This window comes from Eupeodes corollae, chromosome 1 (genome assembly GCF_945859685.1).
Source record: "Eupeodes corollae chromosome 1, idEupCoro1.1, whole genome shotgun sequence".
In the NCBI taxonomy this organism is placed as follows: domain Eukaryota; kingdom Metazoa; phylum Arthropoda; class Insecta; order Diptera; family Syrphidae; genus Eupeodes; species Eupeodes corollae.
In genome coordinates this window covers 121,622,523-121,643,379 of record NC_079147.1, presented here as the reverse complement: position 1 = coordinate 121,643,379, position 20,857 = coordinate 121,622,523, and the positions used below count along the sequence as shown (strand labels likewise).

Genomic DNA, 20,857 nt, shown 5'->3' with positions numbered 1-20,857 from the left:
TCCCGCAGCAACAACAGCAACATTCCCCCAGCAGCAACACTCTCTTCGTCAATCACACCACTAGCAACATTATCAACTTTTTTGTGATATGACTCCATGTTATTCACTCTCTTGATTTTCGAATGGGTATATTGAATTTAGTTAAGATACATTCTACAAATTAGGCTTTTGTGAACATTTTCTCTAAAGCTAACTCTGCCAGATCTTGTAAACAGAGAATATAAACTTTTTTTCTTTCGAGGAGCATATATTTTGTTTAGTAAGGCTCTCATATACTATCACAAATTTATTTGTTTTCAATTTCTTTAAATCGTTCATCAAAAGTTCTCGAAGTTTGATCCAATTCGCTTTTTATAGTTTTTTTGAAAGTGCTGCTCAATTTACTTGCCATTGTATTGAATTTCGTTAATTTTGATAAGGAAAGCATGAAGGAGACAACATAGATTGAGATGATTCAGCAAAGTTGGAGCGCAAATTGCATTTCACCGTATTGAGGTTAATATTTTTCAGTTTTAATATTTTTAATTAATTTTAAACAAAATTAATCAATGACACTATTAAAATTGATGAAAACGAAACTAGATTTAACAATACGAATAAAACTTTAACAAATTATACAGACTTTAAGTATTATTTTAACGAGTTTATTGTGGAGTCAAGTCAATACACCAGACTTTGTCTGACATTTCTTTTCGAAGTGTTTCTTCGTGCTTTCGTACTGAGTAGTAAGTGATGTACTTTAAAATACTTACTTACTTATTTAAGGTGGCGCTACAGTCCTGGGTGAACTAGGGCCTCACTCAACAAACTTCTTCATCTAGCTCGGTCTCTAGCTAGATGTCTCATGTTTCGTGCCCAAGTTGGGTGAGGTCACCTTCCACTTGTGCGCGCCACCTGATCCGCGGTCTTCCTCTACTGCGCTGTCCTGTGGCTGTGGGTGTGGATTCGAAGACTTTCCGGGCCGGAGCATTGGTTTCCATGCGCTCTACGTGACCCAGCCATCTCAGTCGTTGGACTTTTACCCTTCTGGCTAAGTCTACGTCGCTGTACAGCCCGTACAGCTCGTCGTTCCATCTTCTCCTCCACTCAATTCGATGCATGCGGGACCGTAGATCACACAAAGAACTTTTCTCTCGAAGCGACCCAAGGTGCTTTCATCCACTTTTGTCATAGTCCATGCTTCTGCAAGAGGACTTTACCACTCAATTGCTTTCTCAGTCCAAAGAATCAGCGGTTAACAAGAGTTATTCTGCGTTTGATCTCAGCGCTGTTGTTGTTTTCTGCGTTTACAGCGGAGCCTAGGTAGACGAAGTCCTTGACTACCTCAAAGTTACGTCTGTCGATTGTGACGTTTTGACCAAGACGTCGGTGTTGTATGTCCTTTCTTGACGACAGCATGTACTTTGTTTTGCCCTCATTAACCGTTAAACCCATTTTTGCCGCCTCTGCCTCAATACTCACAAAAGCCCCATTGACATCACGCTGAGTTCTTCCGATTATGTCATCAGCATATGCTAGGTTTATGTACCTGTGAATTTCGTTTCACCTGTTCATACAACTTTCGAAGTTCATTCCTGCTTTAAACCTATCAACATCTTCGACCGCACGCTTCTTATGCCCTCTCTTTTTCCTTCTGAGAAGTCGGCGTTCCTCTCGCCTCTTCGGTTTGAGAAGGATTTGGCTATCTCTGGCGATTGTAGCCGTTCGACGTTGTACCTTCTCCCTGTTTTGCCTTGGGCCTGGAAACTTGAAGTGCTACCTTGGCTACAACGAGGTAGCGGTCCGAGTCGGAAAGTTCCTACATCCATGATGCTGGAAGCGTGTCTGGCGTCGATCGCAATATGGTCAATCTAATTGTAATGTAATTTAAAATAATAAAGTTTAAAACAAAATCAATAACGTTACTTAAACTCAGCTTGGGAAAGGACACTTATCATATAAGAGCTGTGTATACACCTGGAAGATTTTTGAATTACCTTTTTACACAAGTAATATCTTTCAAAAATGTTTACCTGTTTGAACATAACTAATCGTCTTCCGAAAATTGAGAAAGATAAAAAAATCTGCATTACTCTAAGCAGATTTATTTTTTGTTTTCAATATAATATTGCAAGCTTTAGCTTTATTTTAAAACACGAACGGTTTCGTCATATCTGTTAGTTATTAAATATTTTATTTGTAACTATGTTTTGATTTATAATGTTTTGTTTCAGTCACATTCCAGAGACACGAGTGTAAATTTTGCTGAAACCCATGAAAAAGGACATTTACCAGCTAAAACATCATACATTTCAAATGAGTCGACCAAGAAGAAAATAACATGGGCCTCTATAGCCTCTCAGCCAGCTAAACCAAACAAAGTATGTAAATAACAAAATTAATTTTTAAGCTCAAAAAGTATGTTTTAATGTTCTGCATTTTTATAATTATCGCACACTACCAACATAGTGTGAGCATTATAAAAGGGAAAAATTGTTTAAAATGGGATGTCGGTGCACATTGGTTTTGAATTCCTTAAGATTGCATTGACTTGCAAAGACAGAGGTTGGTAAGGAATTCCAATTTCACATTGTAGGGCTCAAAAACGGATCTCTATACTTGACAGTACGATTTAAGCTGGGTTTACTGTAGATCATTCCAAGAGGCGAACGTTTTTCTGTTGTAGCCTGAGCAAAGAAAACTCATGAATTATGTTCCAAACTTTTAAGCATTACAAGTCCATATATGCAGCTACTAAATAAGACCATTGCGATCCACGCTATCTGAAGTCTACAAAAAGAACATACAGTTTTGTATTTCTTGGTAGAAATGATTTAGCAATACTATTGGAGAATGAACGAATTTTTATATAAAAATCCAACAGTCCGTTTTTTCATAAAAAATAAAATCTACAAAAAATAGTACGCAAATTTGGTAAATATTGATACGAGTACATATAGACAAACTTTTAAGCAAGACAAATCGAGAGACGGGATGGGAAGTTATCAGTGTGGGTCGCATCCCACCCTTTTTTTTATTACAAATATAAGCACTTTTAATAACACGCGTTATCACTTTGTTGTGATATTTTCACAGCGTTGTAGGTTTCCTCACTGACCCTAGTTTTTAAATTCCTCTGCTAGAAGTCTCTTTAGTTCTATCTGCACTGTGCATTTTGTCTGTTTGTGCATTGATTGGATAATGTGATAAATGGCTGGTTATGTGTTGAACCGAATGGCGGTTTTATATCATTTAACTTGAACTTATACTTCTCTCTCTTCTATGTATGTGTAGATTTGTGTAATTACTTGTTTCAATACTCTATTAAAATTATTTGTATCTCTGTTTACATGTTTACGGTATCTACCAGTTATAACTGTAGAAAAAGACACACGTATATTTTAGGACTCATACGTTTTTGACAAAAGAAATGGTAACATATCTATATTTCAGCATACACCACAACGTGTAAATAAGAAACAAAGAAATGTCCTGATGGAAGTGATATGCAATTAAGATAAGACTTTAAATACTGGTCATCTGCGACGTTCCAGTTAGATCTTAAGTATTCTCCAGGGGAAGTCATTCAGTAATTTTCAAAACGATATTGTCAATAATTTACTTCACGTAACTTTGTCACTATAGTCTTGTCTATCATTTTTACTATAAGATAACTGAAATGTCGAAATGAACTCAACGGAAGATAAAGCTTGCTCGATAACCTAAAAATGTTATTAAACGTTCAACGCAATAGGTCCTTATGTTGAATTTAGTTTATGGGAAACCTAAACAAAATTGAAATCAGGGGTAGAATCTGCTAAGGTAATTGTTGATAAATGACAATCAAAATAATCGAATTTGATCTACATAAGGTGATAGTCAATTTGATACCTAAAAAGCTATTACAAAAAAAATGATAGTCGTTTTCAAACAAATTTGTTTATTCCGAATAGAGCTACCAGACGTTGACACAAACGACTGGAAAATTTTCTTAGTTCACTTTGTTTCTTTTAAAAAACACATTCCTGTGACCGACAAAGCTTACGACATTCGAAAAAAGCAAGAAAAGTAAGAATTTTATTCAAAATCAGCCAATTTGAAACCTTTATTTAGATATTTCATAAGAATCAATCTAAAATTTCACCAAGGCAACAACGAATTTTGACAATTTGAATTTGAAATTGTTCAATCGAATTGAATTGAGTTGAATCATCTTACACAGACGGAATGAAAATGATAGTCAATTTGACTATCAAAAAATTGATAGCCGATTCCACCCCAGTAGTTTTTCAAAATTAACTGACAGCTCAAATTGTGTAAAACATGGTACTTTTACAACTTTTTGCTTAATTTTGAACAAAACTAGTAGTGATAAGTACCGCTTAGTTTAATCTCCCACCTGTGCAGTTTGAACAGTTCATATGGTCGTATTCTAAAGTAATCATCGAATGTAAAAAATCCTGATCCTGGCCCCCTGTCACATTCAAGGTGGTTGACTGCGGCTAATCGAGTACTCCGACTCTTTATTTAAGCATATAAATACCCTCTGAAGAGGTTAAAAAGTTAATACATTTTGTATGTATGCCTCTGTGGTTCAAAATTAAAACCAGCAAAAAGTTTACAGATGGTCCGAAAATTGTTTTTGAAACCATCAAAACATCACGGTATCTATCTCAAAACTTGCTGCAAGTCATTGACCCTGTGTTTGACCGCAACTCAATTTTTGCTCATCCCGAAAATTTGCTTCTTGCAATGATAGATGAAAGTAGATACATCAGAGAACTAGGGTTGCGCCGAATTTGGAAAGCACGATCGCCAGTTCAAAATTTCAACACTTCGAGAATAAATTTCACCGACATGATTTTTTGGGACACATGTAAACTTTCTCCTCCTGCCCTTTTAAGGAGGATCACAGATGAAGAAATTAAACAACTAATACACTCTGGCACCTGATTTTGATGGTTTTCCTTGTCACAAACAAGCAGCAAAAAAAGTGTGTGGTGTAGACAAAAGACATGGCTTGAGTTGAAAAAAACCACCCTCTTGTCACGGTCCATTACGCCTGAATTTTTAACAAAATAGGACTTTAAAGTGCAAAACTATTCAATAAAATTGTTTGTTTTTTTGTTTAATTATTTATTTTGTTCATATAGTTATTTGAGTAAGCAAATGTAATGTAAACAAAATTAAAGTCATTATTAGGACCTATTGCTTTTTCATAATAGTAAATTTTGTAATTTTTTTTTAAATTAAAGAAAACAACAAATTTGCACAAATTTTTAAAAGTTTGAATGCGATGCGCGAAAAGAAAACATTATTTTATTTGGAAATTATTTTCAGAGTTTTACTCAGACAGGTAATTAACAACTTTTTCGAGGTATTGCGAATAAAAAAAATGAAAAGCGTTTTTTCAGCCCACCCTAATACATAGGTCAGTAACACAATTTTATCTGCAGATGAGTATAATATATATGGATGAGTATCCCCCCTTGGCCAATGAGTATAACCCCAATTATGTTCGAGGAAATAAAGACAAGATTTAATTTTATCAGTGGACATAACTTGGTTTCAAAAATATTTGTTGTTACCGAAACTATTCTGGATAATGTGCTTAGTGCAAGAGCATTGGTAGCTTCCGCCACACAAAGTTTACAGTTTTACTTACAGCAAACCGTCTTGCAAATTATTTACTATTTGCAGTATCTTTATAAGGCCCTTCTTTGAAAAACTTCAATGAAAACTATAATGGTTTAAATTATTTTACAAGTGAAAAAGAAAAAACAAAAATGCTTACATATAAGTTAGAAGAGATTGAGGGTCTGATTTATCTATCGTGCAAAGGCTATCGTTTTGATCCAAGATGTTTTTACTACCCTTTTTGTTCACAACGGTGAAATCAAATGATTGTAGTCGAAGCACCCACCTTTCAATACGAGCACATGGTCTAGATGTAGAATTGAAAATTGCTTGTAATGGACGATGATCTGTTTCCACCTTAAATCGTCTACCCAACAAATAAACTGCAAATCTTTCTATGGCCCACACAAGAGCCAAAGATTTTTCTCAATGACAGTAGCGGCGCTCGGTCTCTGTTAAACTTTTACTGGCATAACAAATAATTTTTGGACTCACCTTATCACCAAAAACTAAGATGTCATCAATGTAATTTAAGGCATTTGGAATCTTCGCCGCTTGTTCGATGACTTTCTGGAACATCTCAATAAACCGAACATCAAACGTTTTGTACCGGAACATTCCCACACGTGTTATAAATGTTGTGATATATCGACTCGATTCATCCAGTTCAATTTGATTAAACATTTTTAATATCAAGTCACGTGAAATATTTGGCATCCTTAAGTCTGTGAAGGAAATCCTCGAATGTTGACATTAGTTGGTTTCTGCGTTTTATTGCCAAGTTTGCACGCCTCATAACCTTAAATCGCCATTATCTTTCACGATAACAACCAAAGGCGATGTCCACTCGCCAAAATCGTTCACTTTTTCGATTATATTCATATCCAAAAGTGATCTTAGTTTTTCCTCAATCTTGGTCTGTAATGCAAGTGGTGGACGTCTTGGATGTTGCTGGACTAATGTTACACCTTTATCTAATGGTATCTGCACTTTAACTCTCTTCATTTTTGGAAAAGGGCGTTTATCATCTATTTTTATGTAATGTGTTGGTTCTATAAGAGTACCTACTTGGCAACCCAATTTTAACAATACCTAGTTTTTTTGATGTTGAGTAACCTAGAAGTGTCCTTGACCCATTTCGCACAACGTAAAACCTAGCATCTACCTCAATAATTTTTCCAAATTCATCTAAAGATACTATGGTGTCAACGACCTCCAGAACATTTAAAGGATCGGAATTCTTAAGGTAACCTTTAAGGTCGTATTCTGATGATTTTTGTTTGTGGTTTCCTTTAAATGTTGTCGCTTTAATTTTTCATAAGTTGCATCGTCTATTAAATTTCTTCTTGTTCCGGAGTCAACAAGACTTCAGTTTATTTTGACAAAATTGTAATTACATTCCTCTCTTTCATCCAAATTAATGCATTTGGTACACATTTATATGATATATTTAATCAACAATCTATTTTAAAGTGTCTATCAAGAAGTATTATCTTGCTAACTTTGTATATGTGATTTAAAAATATTATTCTTTACGAATAAGGTTGTTTCACACATATTTTACTTGCCTTCGCCTATAAAGGGTGATTTTTTTGAGGTTAGGATTTTCATGCATTAGTATTTGACAGATCACGCGGGATTTCAGACATGGTGTCAAAGAGAAAGATGCTCAGTATGCTTTGACATTTCATCATGAATAGACTTACTAACGAGCAACGCTTGCAAATCATTGAATTTTATTACCAAAATCAGTGTTCGGTTCGAAATGTGTTTCGCGCTTTACGTCCGATTTATGGTCTACATAATCGACCAAGTGAGCAAACAATTAATGCGATTGTGACCAAGTTTCGCACTCAGTTTACTTTATTGGACATTAAACCAACCACTCGAATGCGTACAGTGCATACAGAAGAGAATATTGCGTCTGTTTCTGAGAGTGTTGCTGAAGACCGTGAAATGTCGATTCGTCGCCGTTCGCAGCAATTGGGTTTGTGTTATTCGACCACATGGAAGATTTTACGCAAAGATCTTGGTGTAAAACCGTATAAAATACAGCTCGTGCAAGAACTGAAGCCGAACGATCTGCCACAATGTCGAATTTTCAGTGAATGGGCCCTAGAAAAGTTGGCAGAAAATCCGCTTTTTTATCGACAAATTTTGTTCAGCGATGAGGCTCATTTCTGGTTGAATGGCTACGTAAATAAGCAAAATTGCCGCATTTGGAGTGAAGAGCAACCAGAAGCCGTTCAAGAACTGCCCATGCATCCCGAAAAATGCACTGTTTGGTGTGGTTTGTACGCTGGTGGAATCATTGGACCGTATTTTTTCAAAGATGCTGTTGGACGTACGGTGAATGGCGATCGCTATCGTTCAATGCTAACAAACTTTTTGTTGCCAAAAATGGAAGAACTGAACTTGGTTGACATGTGGTTTCAACAAGATGGCGCTACATGCCACACAGCTCGCGATTCTATGGCCATTTTGAGGGAAAACTTCGGAGAACAATTCATCTCAAGGAATGGACCGGTAAGTTGGCCACCAAGATCATGCGATTTAACGCCTTTAGACTATATTTTGTGGGGCTACGTCAAGTCTAAAGTCTACACAAATAAACCAGCAACTATTCCAGCTTTGGAAGACAACATTTCCGAAGAAATTCGGGCTATTCCGGCCGAAATGCTCGAAAAAGTTACCCAAAATTGGACTTTCCGAATGGACCACCTAAGACGCAGCCGCGGTCAACATTTAAATGAAATTATCTTCAAAAAGTAAATGTCATGGACGAATCTAACGTTTCAAATAAAGAATCGATGAGATTTTGCAAATTTTATGCGTTTTTTTTTTAAAAAAGTTCTCAAGCTCTTAAAAAATCACCGTTTATAAATGCTTAGTATAAGTTAAAGAAACGGACCAGAAAGAGTATACGTATTTTCTATTAGAATCACTTTTTCAACGTATACACATTATACCTACTTATAAAGATATTACGTACAACTTCTACAACTACTGCTTACGTGTGACTTCATAACTAAAATCCAAAACGCGCAAAAGCCTGACTGAAAACAACACATGAATAGCAATTTCTGGTACCTGTTCGTATGCTTGTTATTTTTTTTTTAACTTTAACAAAATAAATAAACTGAACGTAAAAACTCCATGTTTGCGCTGAAAACTTGTGGTAAAGAAGGAATTTAGTATGTACCTTTTAGCTACCAATAACATTCCTTCATTATCATCATAAACATGTCCTTATCTATCTATCTGCATAAAGCTAAGCACGCCAATGAACTATTCTTTATTCGTTTTAGACATCTACCTGCTACCTAACTACACAACCAATAGGCGATCGCTTTACAATTTAAACATTCATGGTCTGCCTCTTTCTTATCTTATTTATTTTCTATTCTGGTTCTTCTAGTATGAAATTACAATAAAGCTATCTAAAGGAAAAAAGCTTTGAAGGAACAAGTTCAATCTATATGAATCGCATCGTAGCTTTATACATAATAGAAACCATTTTTCAAATACAAAGATCGTACCCAAGTAAAAGCAGACTTATGAATGTAAATAAAAACAAATATGGGTAAAAGATCCTAAACAGCTGACGTAAGCATTTAAAAGTGTCTTTCATCCCCTTATTGTTATAAAGTGCATTGATATAAAAAAACGAAAACAAATTGATCAACCTTCATATGGAAAATGGAAGCTCTTTATGTGAAAACATATACAAGCATAGACTCAAATAGAATAAAGGAAATTGTGCTAACTTTTTGGGTGAAAAATTAATGATCTCCCATATTCTGCTGACTGCTTATAGAAATGGAAATAATATTTTTCTCTCGCTCCCGCTGAATTTCTCCACTTTCGATACTAACGCCACCGACTCGGCATCTGGTCACCCTAAAAGTTTCTGCTCATGAGAGTACTATGGTTCTCATACATGTACAAAGATCGTGCGGTTTTTTAGCAAATCAAATGGCATTTATAGCTTTGAAGAAAAACTTATTTTACAGGTATATTTTTAAATCTTATATAAATACTTTTTTAAACAGACTCTTAGCATACAGGAGCAAGTTCGTGCGACCCAGTCGTGCATTTTATTGTTATGGTCATCCAAGTTTTTTTCGTAACTCATTATATCATCCAGATATGCTTAACATTTTATGCCTTGTAGTCCCGTAAGGACCGCTGAAAAGTAGGGGGAGCATTCCATAAACCAAATGACATTCAATTGAACTCGAAATGTCCGTTAGGTGTACTGAAGGCTGTTTTTTCTTTTTCTCCCTCAGTAATTTCAATTTGATGAAATCCACTGGATAGATGGAATGTTGTGAAGTACTTCGATTCACCCAGTTGTCCGAGGATGTCGTCGAATTTTGGTATTGGATAAGCATTACTACTACTCCATTTCTGTTTTCCTTTCTAGGGAAGAGTTCCATGGACTTGAACTTGGCCTAATTATTTCATCATGCAACAGTTTGTCTACTGGATTCTTTATTTCTTGAGTGTGAATTTGTGCTAAACAGTAGGGCCGAATGTTGACTATAGGTACATATATTTGGTTTCGTTTTTATTTGATGCGTAATTCCAGACGTAGTTGACAAGTGTCGACAATAGATTTCTTTTCTTCACTTTTTACTTGATCTAACTCAGTTGGTTTTGGATTTTACTCAATCTGTCATTTCTATCATATTGAGTATAAAATGAATTTAAGTTATAAATGTAATAGTCATTATTAGTAGTATTTGTAAATTCTAAATTAAGATCTTTAAGGACGACATCTTCATTGTTGGTGTTTAACATGGATATATGTACATACATATATATATCCATGTGTTGGTTCTGCCATAGCAGAAGCAATATAGGCATGAGGACGAATTTCTTGTGCGAAGTACATATGTATATGCGGTTCGAGGGATCGTGAATAGGGCCATATTTAATTATTTTCTCAGATCTGGCACGTATAGGAATAGATTTTCGTTTATTACGTAGACTATGGTGTATCTCTTATTCTTGTAATAGTATGTTATTTTTTTTTTTTAATTCATTTTTATTAATTCATTCTTAAACCTATCTTAAAGCTAGACAAAAATTCATAAAACTAGGCTAACTATCGATAACTTACAACTAACTTAATGGTCCCATACAGACACTCTAAGTTAAACTATAACACTTAAAACTAATGTCTATTGGTCCTAAGATCTATTTTATATACTTCATTTAAATTTTATTTATTTTTGTATTTATTAGAAAATAAAAAAAAACTAATATCAGTCTCTTCTTTTATTTTTACTTAAAACTTAAAACTAACTTAAACTACCTATTCTACCTATAAACTACTTAAAACTAGAACAACCAGAGCAGCAAGTCTAACTATCTAACATTTTTGTTTTTCATATTTTGTTGTCTTTTTTTATATTTTTTATTTTTTTTATTTTTTTTATTGTTTTTTAATGTTTTTTTTTCGTGCCACCATGCCTATACTACTTAAAACTAAACCCTAATACTATTAAACAAGTATGTAAGCCGGCCAAGGCTTAAAACCCTATACCGACTACCCACTATCAAGTGCCGATTGAAGCCACCAAAACTGGTTCTCCTGCTTCACCCTATCAGTTCGTTCCCGTACGGACACAGCCCTACTGAACCGAAGGAGCTCTACTCCGCCTTGTGCCATAACGTCCCGATTGTACAGGAGTCGCCTATCCACAGTTCGTCGTCTGACGTGGTAGATTAACGGAACAGCCAATCTATCCTGTATCAGACCGCATCTATCTAAAAAGAGGAATGCCTCTGGGGGAATGAAGCCGTTCAAGCGTGCACTCTCAAAATACTCGTCGTTCGGATAGAACGCCCGAAAATTAAATTGTTGGTCGAAGACATAGCTTTTGCAATGTGACCTCGAACGAGTTTTATCACGAAATTGTCAATTCTGTTGATTCGAGCCCCGATGTATACATAAGAAGACTCGGCTGTTCGATATAAACCGGTACAGCGTCGTAAACACTGCCGCTCGAGCACCTGAAACTTCTCCTCTGGGAAGGGGCAACGTTGAACCACACAGGACGATCATTGGCCGTATGAGGGCCATGTAGCAAATTATCTTCACTCTATCTTGTTGTTCCTGAATATCTTGTTGATTTTAGGGAACATACTAGTGTCACTCGAATTCGACCGGATCTTGCGGTCCCAGTACTTGTTAATTGATAGCCTGTAGTTCTCCTTAATCAACAGATTGACATTTTTTATTGACGACTTCAGTGTCCTAACCTCCAAGTCGTGTGGGTCTGTAAGTCGTCTGTACAAGTTTTTGAGTCTTGTCAGTAAGCCACTCCTGTGCCTTCGCAGTGCGTCAATAGTCGCGTTTCTGTATGCGTCCATTTGGTTCCGTTCTTTGTACTTTGGTATTGTCCGTTCCAACGTTCGTTTTATTGTTTCGTCCATCTGTTGTAAATGTTGGTCGATTTCTGTATTTGTCAGGTTTCTGTTGTTTGGTGGGGCTATGTCACTCGAACGAAGTTCTCTTGCTAAGGCGTTAGTGAAACGAGGCCAACGCATCTTACTGTAATTGTAAGAGTGCCTTGCAACGTATTCTTCCAATTTCACGCGTTCGTTCGGAATCTGCATTACAGCAGCCAGTCCGCAGTGATCACTGTCGTACTCGACTGTCTGTAAGCAGTTTCGAGGGTGATTACCCACTTTGTCTGTAACTGTCAGTCTGGTGTCGTACAGCAAAAGATCCAGAAAGGAGCCCCATCTTGGATACGATGGCTTTTCAGTAGCCAGCAGGTCGACGCCATATTCAACGCTGTAAAGATTCATCAAATTAAAAAGATGATTACCTCTGGGATTACTATGTTGATTTCCCCAATCTTCATGTTTTGCGTTCAAATCACCGGCCAAGGTGAAATAGTTTTCTTCCAAGCTCAGTTTCAGTTCCCTAAAAAGAATCTCGAGTTCTGAAGCAAAGTAAATAACCTGCGGAGCCACATAAGCCGCAATCATATACATCCGCTTCCCTTGAGTGAGAAAGATGCATACAACGCAAACTTGTAGCGTCTTGAGCTTTCGCAATTCATTATTGTATATGACTTTATAATTAATGCCTTTTCGTATAAAGAGAGCGACACCGCCCCCTTGAGTGGAGTCGGGCCGGTCTCTTCTTACGATATTGTAATTTTTATGAGTCAATTTGTGTTTGTGGTTTAGCTTAGTTTCGCTAGCCATTAACACATCGGGACTGTAGTCTGTCAACAATTGGAACATATTGGTTCTTTGTTCAATCCTAATTAGTGAATTTACATTCACAGCTAGGACTTTAAGGCGCATCTCCGGCAGCGCGCCCAATATGGTCTAAATTGCGCCAGGCCAGGCAACAAGGAGTAGAGATGATCTACCCTTTTGCCTTGCTCCTTTATCTGACTTTGCAGTCCTGTTAGTTGACCTTGAATGCTCAACAACAAGGCTACAATGTCAGGATGCACCTCTGGTGCCTTAGGCACAGGGGCCTTTGGGGAACCGTTGGTGGAGCCTGTCTCGTGTTCCCATTCCCTGTCACCATTTGGGCGTAGGAAAATTTGGGATCCACGTGTTGGAGCCTGTCGAACTGTTCGACTTCTTTCGGCTTTTTGGCTGGCCTGTTTTTGTTTCATTTGTTGGACCTTAGGGCAACCACTATAGTTAGCCCGGTGCCCTTGGTTTCCACAAAGGACACACTTAAGCAGGGGAAATCCTCAACCCGCTCATTCCCCAGCTTGCATTCGGCTTCGATGTGGGTTTCTCCGCACCTGACACAAAGCAACTTCATGTTGCAATTGGCATTGGCATGGCCAAACCTCTGGCACTTCGTACATTGTAGAATGTCGTCGTGCCTTTTTAATGTCTCCTAGCGTACAGCTTGATTGTCGAGAGATTCGATTCTCTTCACACTATCAAAACTGCTTTGGGGCGATAATGTTACGAGGAACATTGGCAGCCTATAACCCCCTCGTCTGGACTTCACCGTAGTGAAAGGCTTGAATAGTATGTTATAGTATTGTCTTTATAATTTAGTATAGCGTTGAAATTTCAAAATACATCTTAACCTAAAATTTCATCTTGTATTATGGGAAAATTTTCGGGGACAATATGAAATAAATGCCTTAGATTAGTTCCTGGTGTTATTATTTAAAAGAATCGTGCCAAGTGTCGAAATAGGAGTACTTCTTATGCCTTGAAATTCAGTTGTATTATTGGTATGAACCAAAAGTTCTTTGTTCAATTTATTTATTGGTACTCAGGGTTGCATGTCTAAAACAATAATGTTTTGTTGGAAGTAGTATTTTTGAATTTATTTTAATTTTACTCTTGAAATTCGATGCAGTATTTAAAACAGCCTATATGAGCAACGCATTTCGATTTTCGTGTTGATGAAGTATACTTTAAGCGTTTTGTGAAAAAGTGGTATTTATATCATAACTAAAGGATTCCTTCAGAAAATTTTGTAGATTATTTATTTGTGTGGCACTTCTATTTTGCCGGTGGCTTTGATTAATTATACTATTTCTATTTCTTGTAGAGTCATGGTAATATCTAAGATTTTAAGGTACGTTTTCTCGTTTTGTGTTGAAATTTGGAAACTCAACGTCTTCGTTTCTAAATGGGTTTGAATTTGTATATTGTTTTAAAGTAGTGCTTTGAGTTAAATTTAAATTTGAACTAGGAGATATAGCAATTAAAAACAGATTCAGTGGTTTTTGTTGAGGAGTTTTATCGTATTCTGAATTAATGGATTTGTAATTTAGATACAGTGATTGCGGTTTAGATTAATTATTTATTTTCTTATTTTAGACATTGAACAAAATGGGTTTGACTTTTTGTTTTGAGTCGGTAAATTCAGTGAATTTGATTTGTTGCTTTGAGAGAGAGGATTCAGTAGGTTTGATTTGTTTTTATGCGACAGTGAATTCAGTGGATGCTGTGAAATTGAATCTTTATTTTTAGATTCTTGATACAGTGCTTTTTTTTTGGATGCAGTGAGATTGAATTATCATTTTGAGATTCTGGATACAGTGGATGCAGAGAAATTGAAGTTCGATTCTGAGATTGTTGATATAGTGGAAACAGTGGTTTAGCTGATTTACTATCGTTTTCACACCTCAATTCATGTGCTTTACCTGGTTACGGGTATTGGATGGGCCAGGCCTTTGGTAGTTTCCCGCTAGCGCTTTTAACAAGGGTTTTAAGCCGATTGTTCGACCTCTACAGAAACTATTTAGAATTGCATTGCTATTAATATTTGTAATAGCTGTATTAGCAGCGTCATATAAGCATTAGCGTTATTAAGTTCATCGAAAAGGGTATAGGTATATGAGTTCTATATTGCCCCGTTTAAATTGAAGAACTTCGATTTGTACTTGTACGGACTTAGTTTTCGAAAGTTCTTTATATTTTATTATAACATTACATATATGCCCGGCCGATTAGTTTTGATTTGACTAGATCAATTAGTTCTTTAGTGAAGATCAATTAATTGAATGAATCAATCTAAATTTGTAATATTTCTATCAAACTCTGGTATGAGTTTCATAGTTTAAGTAGCATTGAATGTTATTTTGTTTTAACAGAAACAGTCGACAAACTGTCCGAAGATCTGCGGGGACGAGCGACCTTTCTATTTCTTAGAAAAATATTTAAATTCAAGTTAGACAAATAAAATATCCAACAAAATTAAAGAAAACAACTAAAGGCAACAAATAAAACAAATTGGGCAAATAATTTAAAAGGAAATGGGTTTAGTTTGGGAGGAACAATTGGATTGAATAAAATGAATTTGTATGCACAATAATAAACAGAATAATTACAAATAAAAGCTAATTTATATCTTTCGAAAACATATTTGTTTTAGCTCTTGTTGATGTTTTGGTGTTGCTGATTTATTGATTGTGGTGATTGACTTTAATCCACACTACGCTTCATAATAGCCAACCAATATTTAAATACACTCGCATTCATTTCCTATTTATAAAAGAAGATGTACTCAGATGAAAGTCAACTTCAATATGAAACGCTATAAGATTAGCTGTAGTAACAGCGGGTTATATGTTAATTTTTTGCATAAAGAAGATGATAATGATAATGATAATGATAATGATAATGATAATGATAATGATAATGATAATGATAATGATAATGATAATGATAATGATAATGATAATGATAATGATAATGATAATGATAATGATAATGATAATGATAATGATAATGATTTATGATATTATGATATAATGATATAATGATATAATGATATAATGATATAATGATATAATGATATAATGATATAATGATATAATGATATAATGATATAATGATATAATGATATAATGATATAATGATATAATGATATAATGATATAATGATATAATGATATAATGATATAATGATATAATGATATAATGATATAATGATATAATGATATAATGATATAATGATATAATGATATAATGATATAATGATATAATGATATAATGATATAATGATATAATGATATAATGATATAATGATATAATGATATAATGATATAATGATATAATGATATAATGATATAATGATATAATGATATAATGATATAATGATATAATGATATAATGATATAATGATATAATGATATAATGGTATAATGATATAATGATAATGATATAATGATAATGATATAATGATACTGATATAATGATAATGATATAATGATAATGATATAATGATAATGATATATTGATAATAATATAATGATAATGATATAATGATATAATGATAATGATATGATGATAATGATAATGATATAATGGTAATGATATAATGATAATGATATAATGATAATGATATAATGATAATGATATAATGATAATGATATAATGATAATGATATAATGATAATGATAATGATATAATGATATAATGATAATGATATAATGATAATGATAAAATGATAATGATATAATGATAATGATATAATGATAATGATATAATGATAATGATATAATGATGATGATATAACGATAATGATATAATGATAATGATATAATGATAATGATATAATGGTAATGAGATTGATAATGATATTAATAATAATAATAATAACAATCAAATGATTTTGTTATTCGAAATTCTTGAACGTTTTTTTGTTCTTTGGTTGGGTCGACAAGAACTTCTTAATGCAATATTTGCAATATCTTATACATTTGTTAATTTACTTAGCTAATGGAAATAAATTTTGTCTTTCAGAGAAATAATTTAGTATTGAAGAAAAAAGGACCTGGTATGCCTCCTCCTCCTATGATTCCTGGAAAGCATGTTTTGAGTATAAACCCTTGGGATCTGGCAACAAAACCAACTTGTACAGAGTCAAGTGTATCATCAAGAAGTTTAATTCCAACAATCGAAAATGAAAATCCACTGAAAATTGATTTGTTGGGAAAATGGAAGCCTAAAAACAAAGTACAAAGCTCAGATACAAGTCGAAAACAACCAAATACTTATGGCAATCCGGTCAAAAATATTAAATCATCAAACAGTCCAGTTGAAATAATGATTGATCATGAACAACAACACCAAAACAAAAAACAAATAAATTTAAGCAGAATTCATCGTTTAAAAGAAACTTTTCATAGTGAGCCTTCTGCCAAAAGCTCAGTAGCCGACTATTATACGGTAAAGTCTGAATGTTCACAACTTAACACATCCGAATTAAGCGAAACAGTTTTAAAACAACTTAGAGGTAGAAACAACTATAACCCAATTGAAATGGATTTGCAAAATGCAGCTTTAACAAGGTATTTATTGAAATAATTCACAAGTTTTCCATTAATTAAGTGCACAACCACTTCTAGATCCAAAAAAATAAGTCATTAAATTGCTTTTAAGCGCTTAACTTTTGAATAAGTAACAATTTTCTGTTTAGAATTTACCAGCAGCTCCAAAGTTTTAAACCTTTTTTTTCCTTTTGCTATTAAAATGATAATTCCCTTAACATTAACAAACGTGCATCTTAACATATCTAAACAGTATTAGTTCCTGATTATAAAAAAGCAAACAAACTTAATTGACTTAAGTTAATTGGAATTTACTACTGTATTTGATTTCACTGTTCACTGTATAATTGCACACGGTAGAATGATAAAATGTTGACATTTTACATTTATCTTTATTGAACTTTTCATATGTATATACTTTAATTGTCTTAAATTAAACTTATAATTAAATATTAAATGATAAAGATAAAATGTTTTTTGGCACTTAGGGGGCCTAACTCTATACATTGGGTGTTATTAGTAACTCGACGAGCAGCGTCTACAATTTCGCTTAATTGTGTTTTCTGCCCCACAGCCATAACAGCGCCTAGGAGTGGAACAAGTATTCGCAAGGTGACCTTCTTTATTACACATAAAACGACGAAGAGCAATACTAGGTTTAGAAAAATGATTAACTGACAGCGTTGCCGCCTGGATGGGTCCAACATATGCAACATCAGGTTCCAAAATTTGTCTATTTCGACCTAAAGGAGGAGGGCAAACGACTCGACATTACTTCGAATCGTCTCCAGCCTTCTACCTTAAGCTACCACCTCATTAAGTGATTTGATATCAGCCAATCCTAACTGAGTCTGATAGAAAGGAGTCTTCATGAGAATAGATAATTTACTATTTTCACTTAGAGGCTCCGTAAAACGCTTGAATAAGGTCTGCATAAGAGCGATATGCCTCATCGACTCATTAGGTACGACGCCTAACCTCATCCAGCAAAAGATCATCATAGTTGGATGGCAAAAACTCCAACTTCAACTTCCTAACCAACTCTTTCCAAGTAAAAATTGTGTCCCTAATTGACCTAAACCATAAGAGTGCCTTCCCACTGAATAAGTCCACCTCTGATGTGGAAACCCTAGCTACCGAAACTCCGCGTGCTTCCCTCATTTCCTCGACTCTATCTATGAAAGAGTTCACCGATGAGCCGCAATGCTCCCTGTGAACTTCACGTTCCCTTTATCAATTCGCTCAGGGTACCGATCACAGGGTATATCACTCTGTATTTGAAACGAAAAATAAAAACAACGATAAGATCAATTAGATTTGAGAATTATAGGCACACAATTTTCAAATTGCACCGAGTAAAAATTCAACACGAAGAAATTTACAAAAAAAAAACGAATTATCAATAATTTTAACTCACTAACAGAAAATATAAAAATCCAATTAAAAGATTAAAGAGAAGAGGGAAAAACATTTTAAGGTCACACCTTAAATTTAAAAACTGATATGGTCACATTAAACCCACTGTTTAAAAAAATTATTTTAGAAAAAAAGAAAGAAAAAAAACAATAGTATGGTCAAACGAATCTTATTTCTAACCCAACACAAAAATATATAATATATATATAAATTAGAACACTGCTTTTTAAATCGGAGAAAAGGAACAAACAAAAATTACTCACTCTAATAATCCGTCTTACACAACTTCTATAAAAAGGTGAATATCCCTTATGTCCTATTCCTATGTAGGACCCATTCGAATTATTAAGCTTTATCGAAAAAAGGAAACAATTAAATAAAATGTAATAGAAACTTCCCTGAAAAAAACGCCATATAAGGACACACAACACAATTTGTTAAAAAAATTGTATTAAGCCCCAAGTTGGGCGCAAATTTGTTGCAATTATTAATACTAATAACAATTAAAAAATGTGCAAATTATGCCGAACTGTCAAACAACAGCGGCGAAGAGGTGACGACGCAAAATTGCAACAAGCAGCAAATTAAGTGCTGCCACCACGACAAGCTCAGCGAGGGGTGAGTTCAATACACAATTTAATTAATCGTAGGGTCGATTAATTAAGTTGCTTCTGATATTGATATCACTTTGATATTAGAAAAATACAATTTGATTCAAATTGCCATAGGGGCGTTCTTACGTTTAGTAAGAAAAGGAAGCCAGCAATTTTTTTTCCTGAAAAAAAGAAAGAAATTGCAAACCGTTATTTAAAGGAACCAAAGATGAAGAAAGAAAGAAAATCCACCCACAAAAAAAGAAAATGCAACAGATGTAATTTTCAATTAATTGCAAAAATTTGTACTTATATTTTTTTTCAGCTACAAATCTTCGAACTAGTCCTTTTTTTCCTTCCTTTATTATATATTTTTTGTTCTAACTTTTTCTTTCCACAAAACTAGGCAACTTTTTTAACTTTTCTTATCTTTTTCGCTTTTTTATATTTCTCAACTCTTGTTCACAATTCTCAATTTATCTGCTGTTCACTTTGACTATTCGAAAAGAATTGACTTCCAGATCCTTCGATCGGTCATGTCTCTACCTATCTAGCTCCCGCCATTTTAAGCTTTCAGCCAATCTGTAGTGGCGGATCTCAAGCACTTTATCAACAGCCAATCGGCTTCTTGAACTCAACTTGTGATAAAACTAAGCTTGTTTTTGATCGCGATCCCGCTTACTCGTTCTTCTCTCACAGGTAAATGCAAGTCATTCTGGAATTCACCGCCAGCTGGATTCACTTCCCAGTTACGACGATTCCAGAAACTGCATTCAGCTACCCCCATTTTCCACCCCGATACGGACAAAAGTTGAGAAACACAAAAATCGCGAAAAACCTACTTCTTTTCAAAACTTAACTATAAACTCTTAAAAAAAATAAGGAAAAATGGTTATACGTTCGGATCTTGAAATAGAACTCGTCTTGAACTAAGTTATTTAAAATTTAAAAGTCCATACGTCCATCAACATAATTTGAGTTACAATTTAAACAAAATTATAATTTAATACAAATTATGGATTTTTATATTACTAAGACTTTAAGTTGGGCCTTAGGCCATTCTCCGCATTCGACAAGTAGAAATTTTTACGCCAGACAACATCATTTATTAGATATTGCATATCTCTACTCTTGGGGTTGTATGTTTCCGTCGATTTCTTGGACGCTGCGCTGTTCGAAATTTGACAGCTATGTCCGCCCTAAGTTTCCTAAACCTTTCTCTTATATTTTCTTGTTATACCATACTATTGTTCTTGTCTATATCCTGATCACTAAGTTTTAATTCCTCTTTACCATTGGTTGACATTTCTTTGCCGAAATTAGCATGTTGAGAAGTGTGTATAGCACAAGCCACTTTAGCTAATTGAGAATCCCAAACTCTGTGACTCTCTGAAACATAAGCTCTCAACGTAGTTTTGATAATTTGGTTTATTTTCTCCGCGGGTTA

At 34.5% G+C, this 20,857-nt stretch overlaps 1 protein-coding gene across 5 annotated transcripts in view; it reads left to right on the top strand.

Annotated features, from left to right (window-relative positions):
• The window catches only part of LOC129943476 (YTH domain-containing family protein), a 150,007-nt gene that overhangs the window by 109,335 nt on the left and 19,815 nt on the right, over positions 1–20,857 (top strand). For 4 of the 5 annotated variants that reach the window (XM_056052967.1, XM_056052970.1, XM_056052968.1 and 1 more), the window contains 2 exons: positions 2,214–2,360; positions 16,875–17,422. In XM_056052967.1, the coding sequence (XP_055908942.1) occupies positions 2,214–2,360; positions 16,875–17,422 (695 nt within the window). The remainder of the gene's footprint in view (positions 1–2,213; positions 2,361–16,874; positions 17,423–20,857) is intronic. The other variant, XM_056052971.1, reaches the window with a different exon arrangement.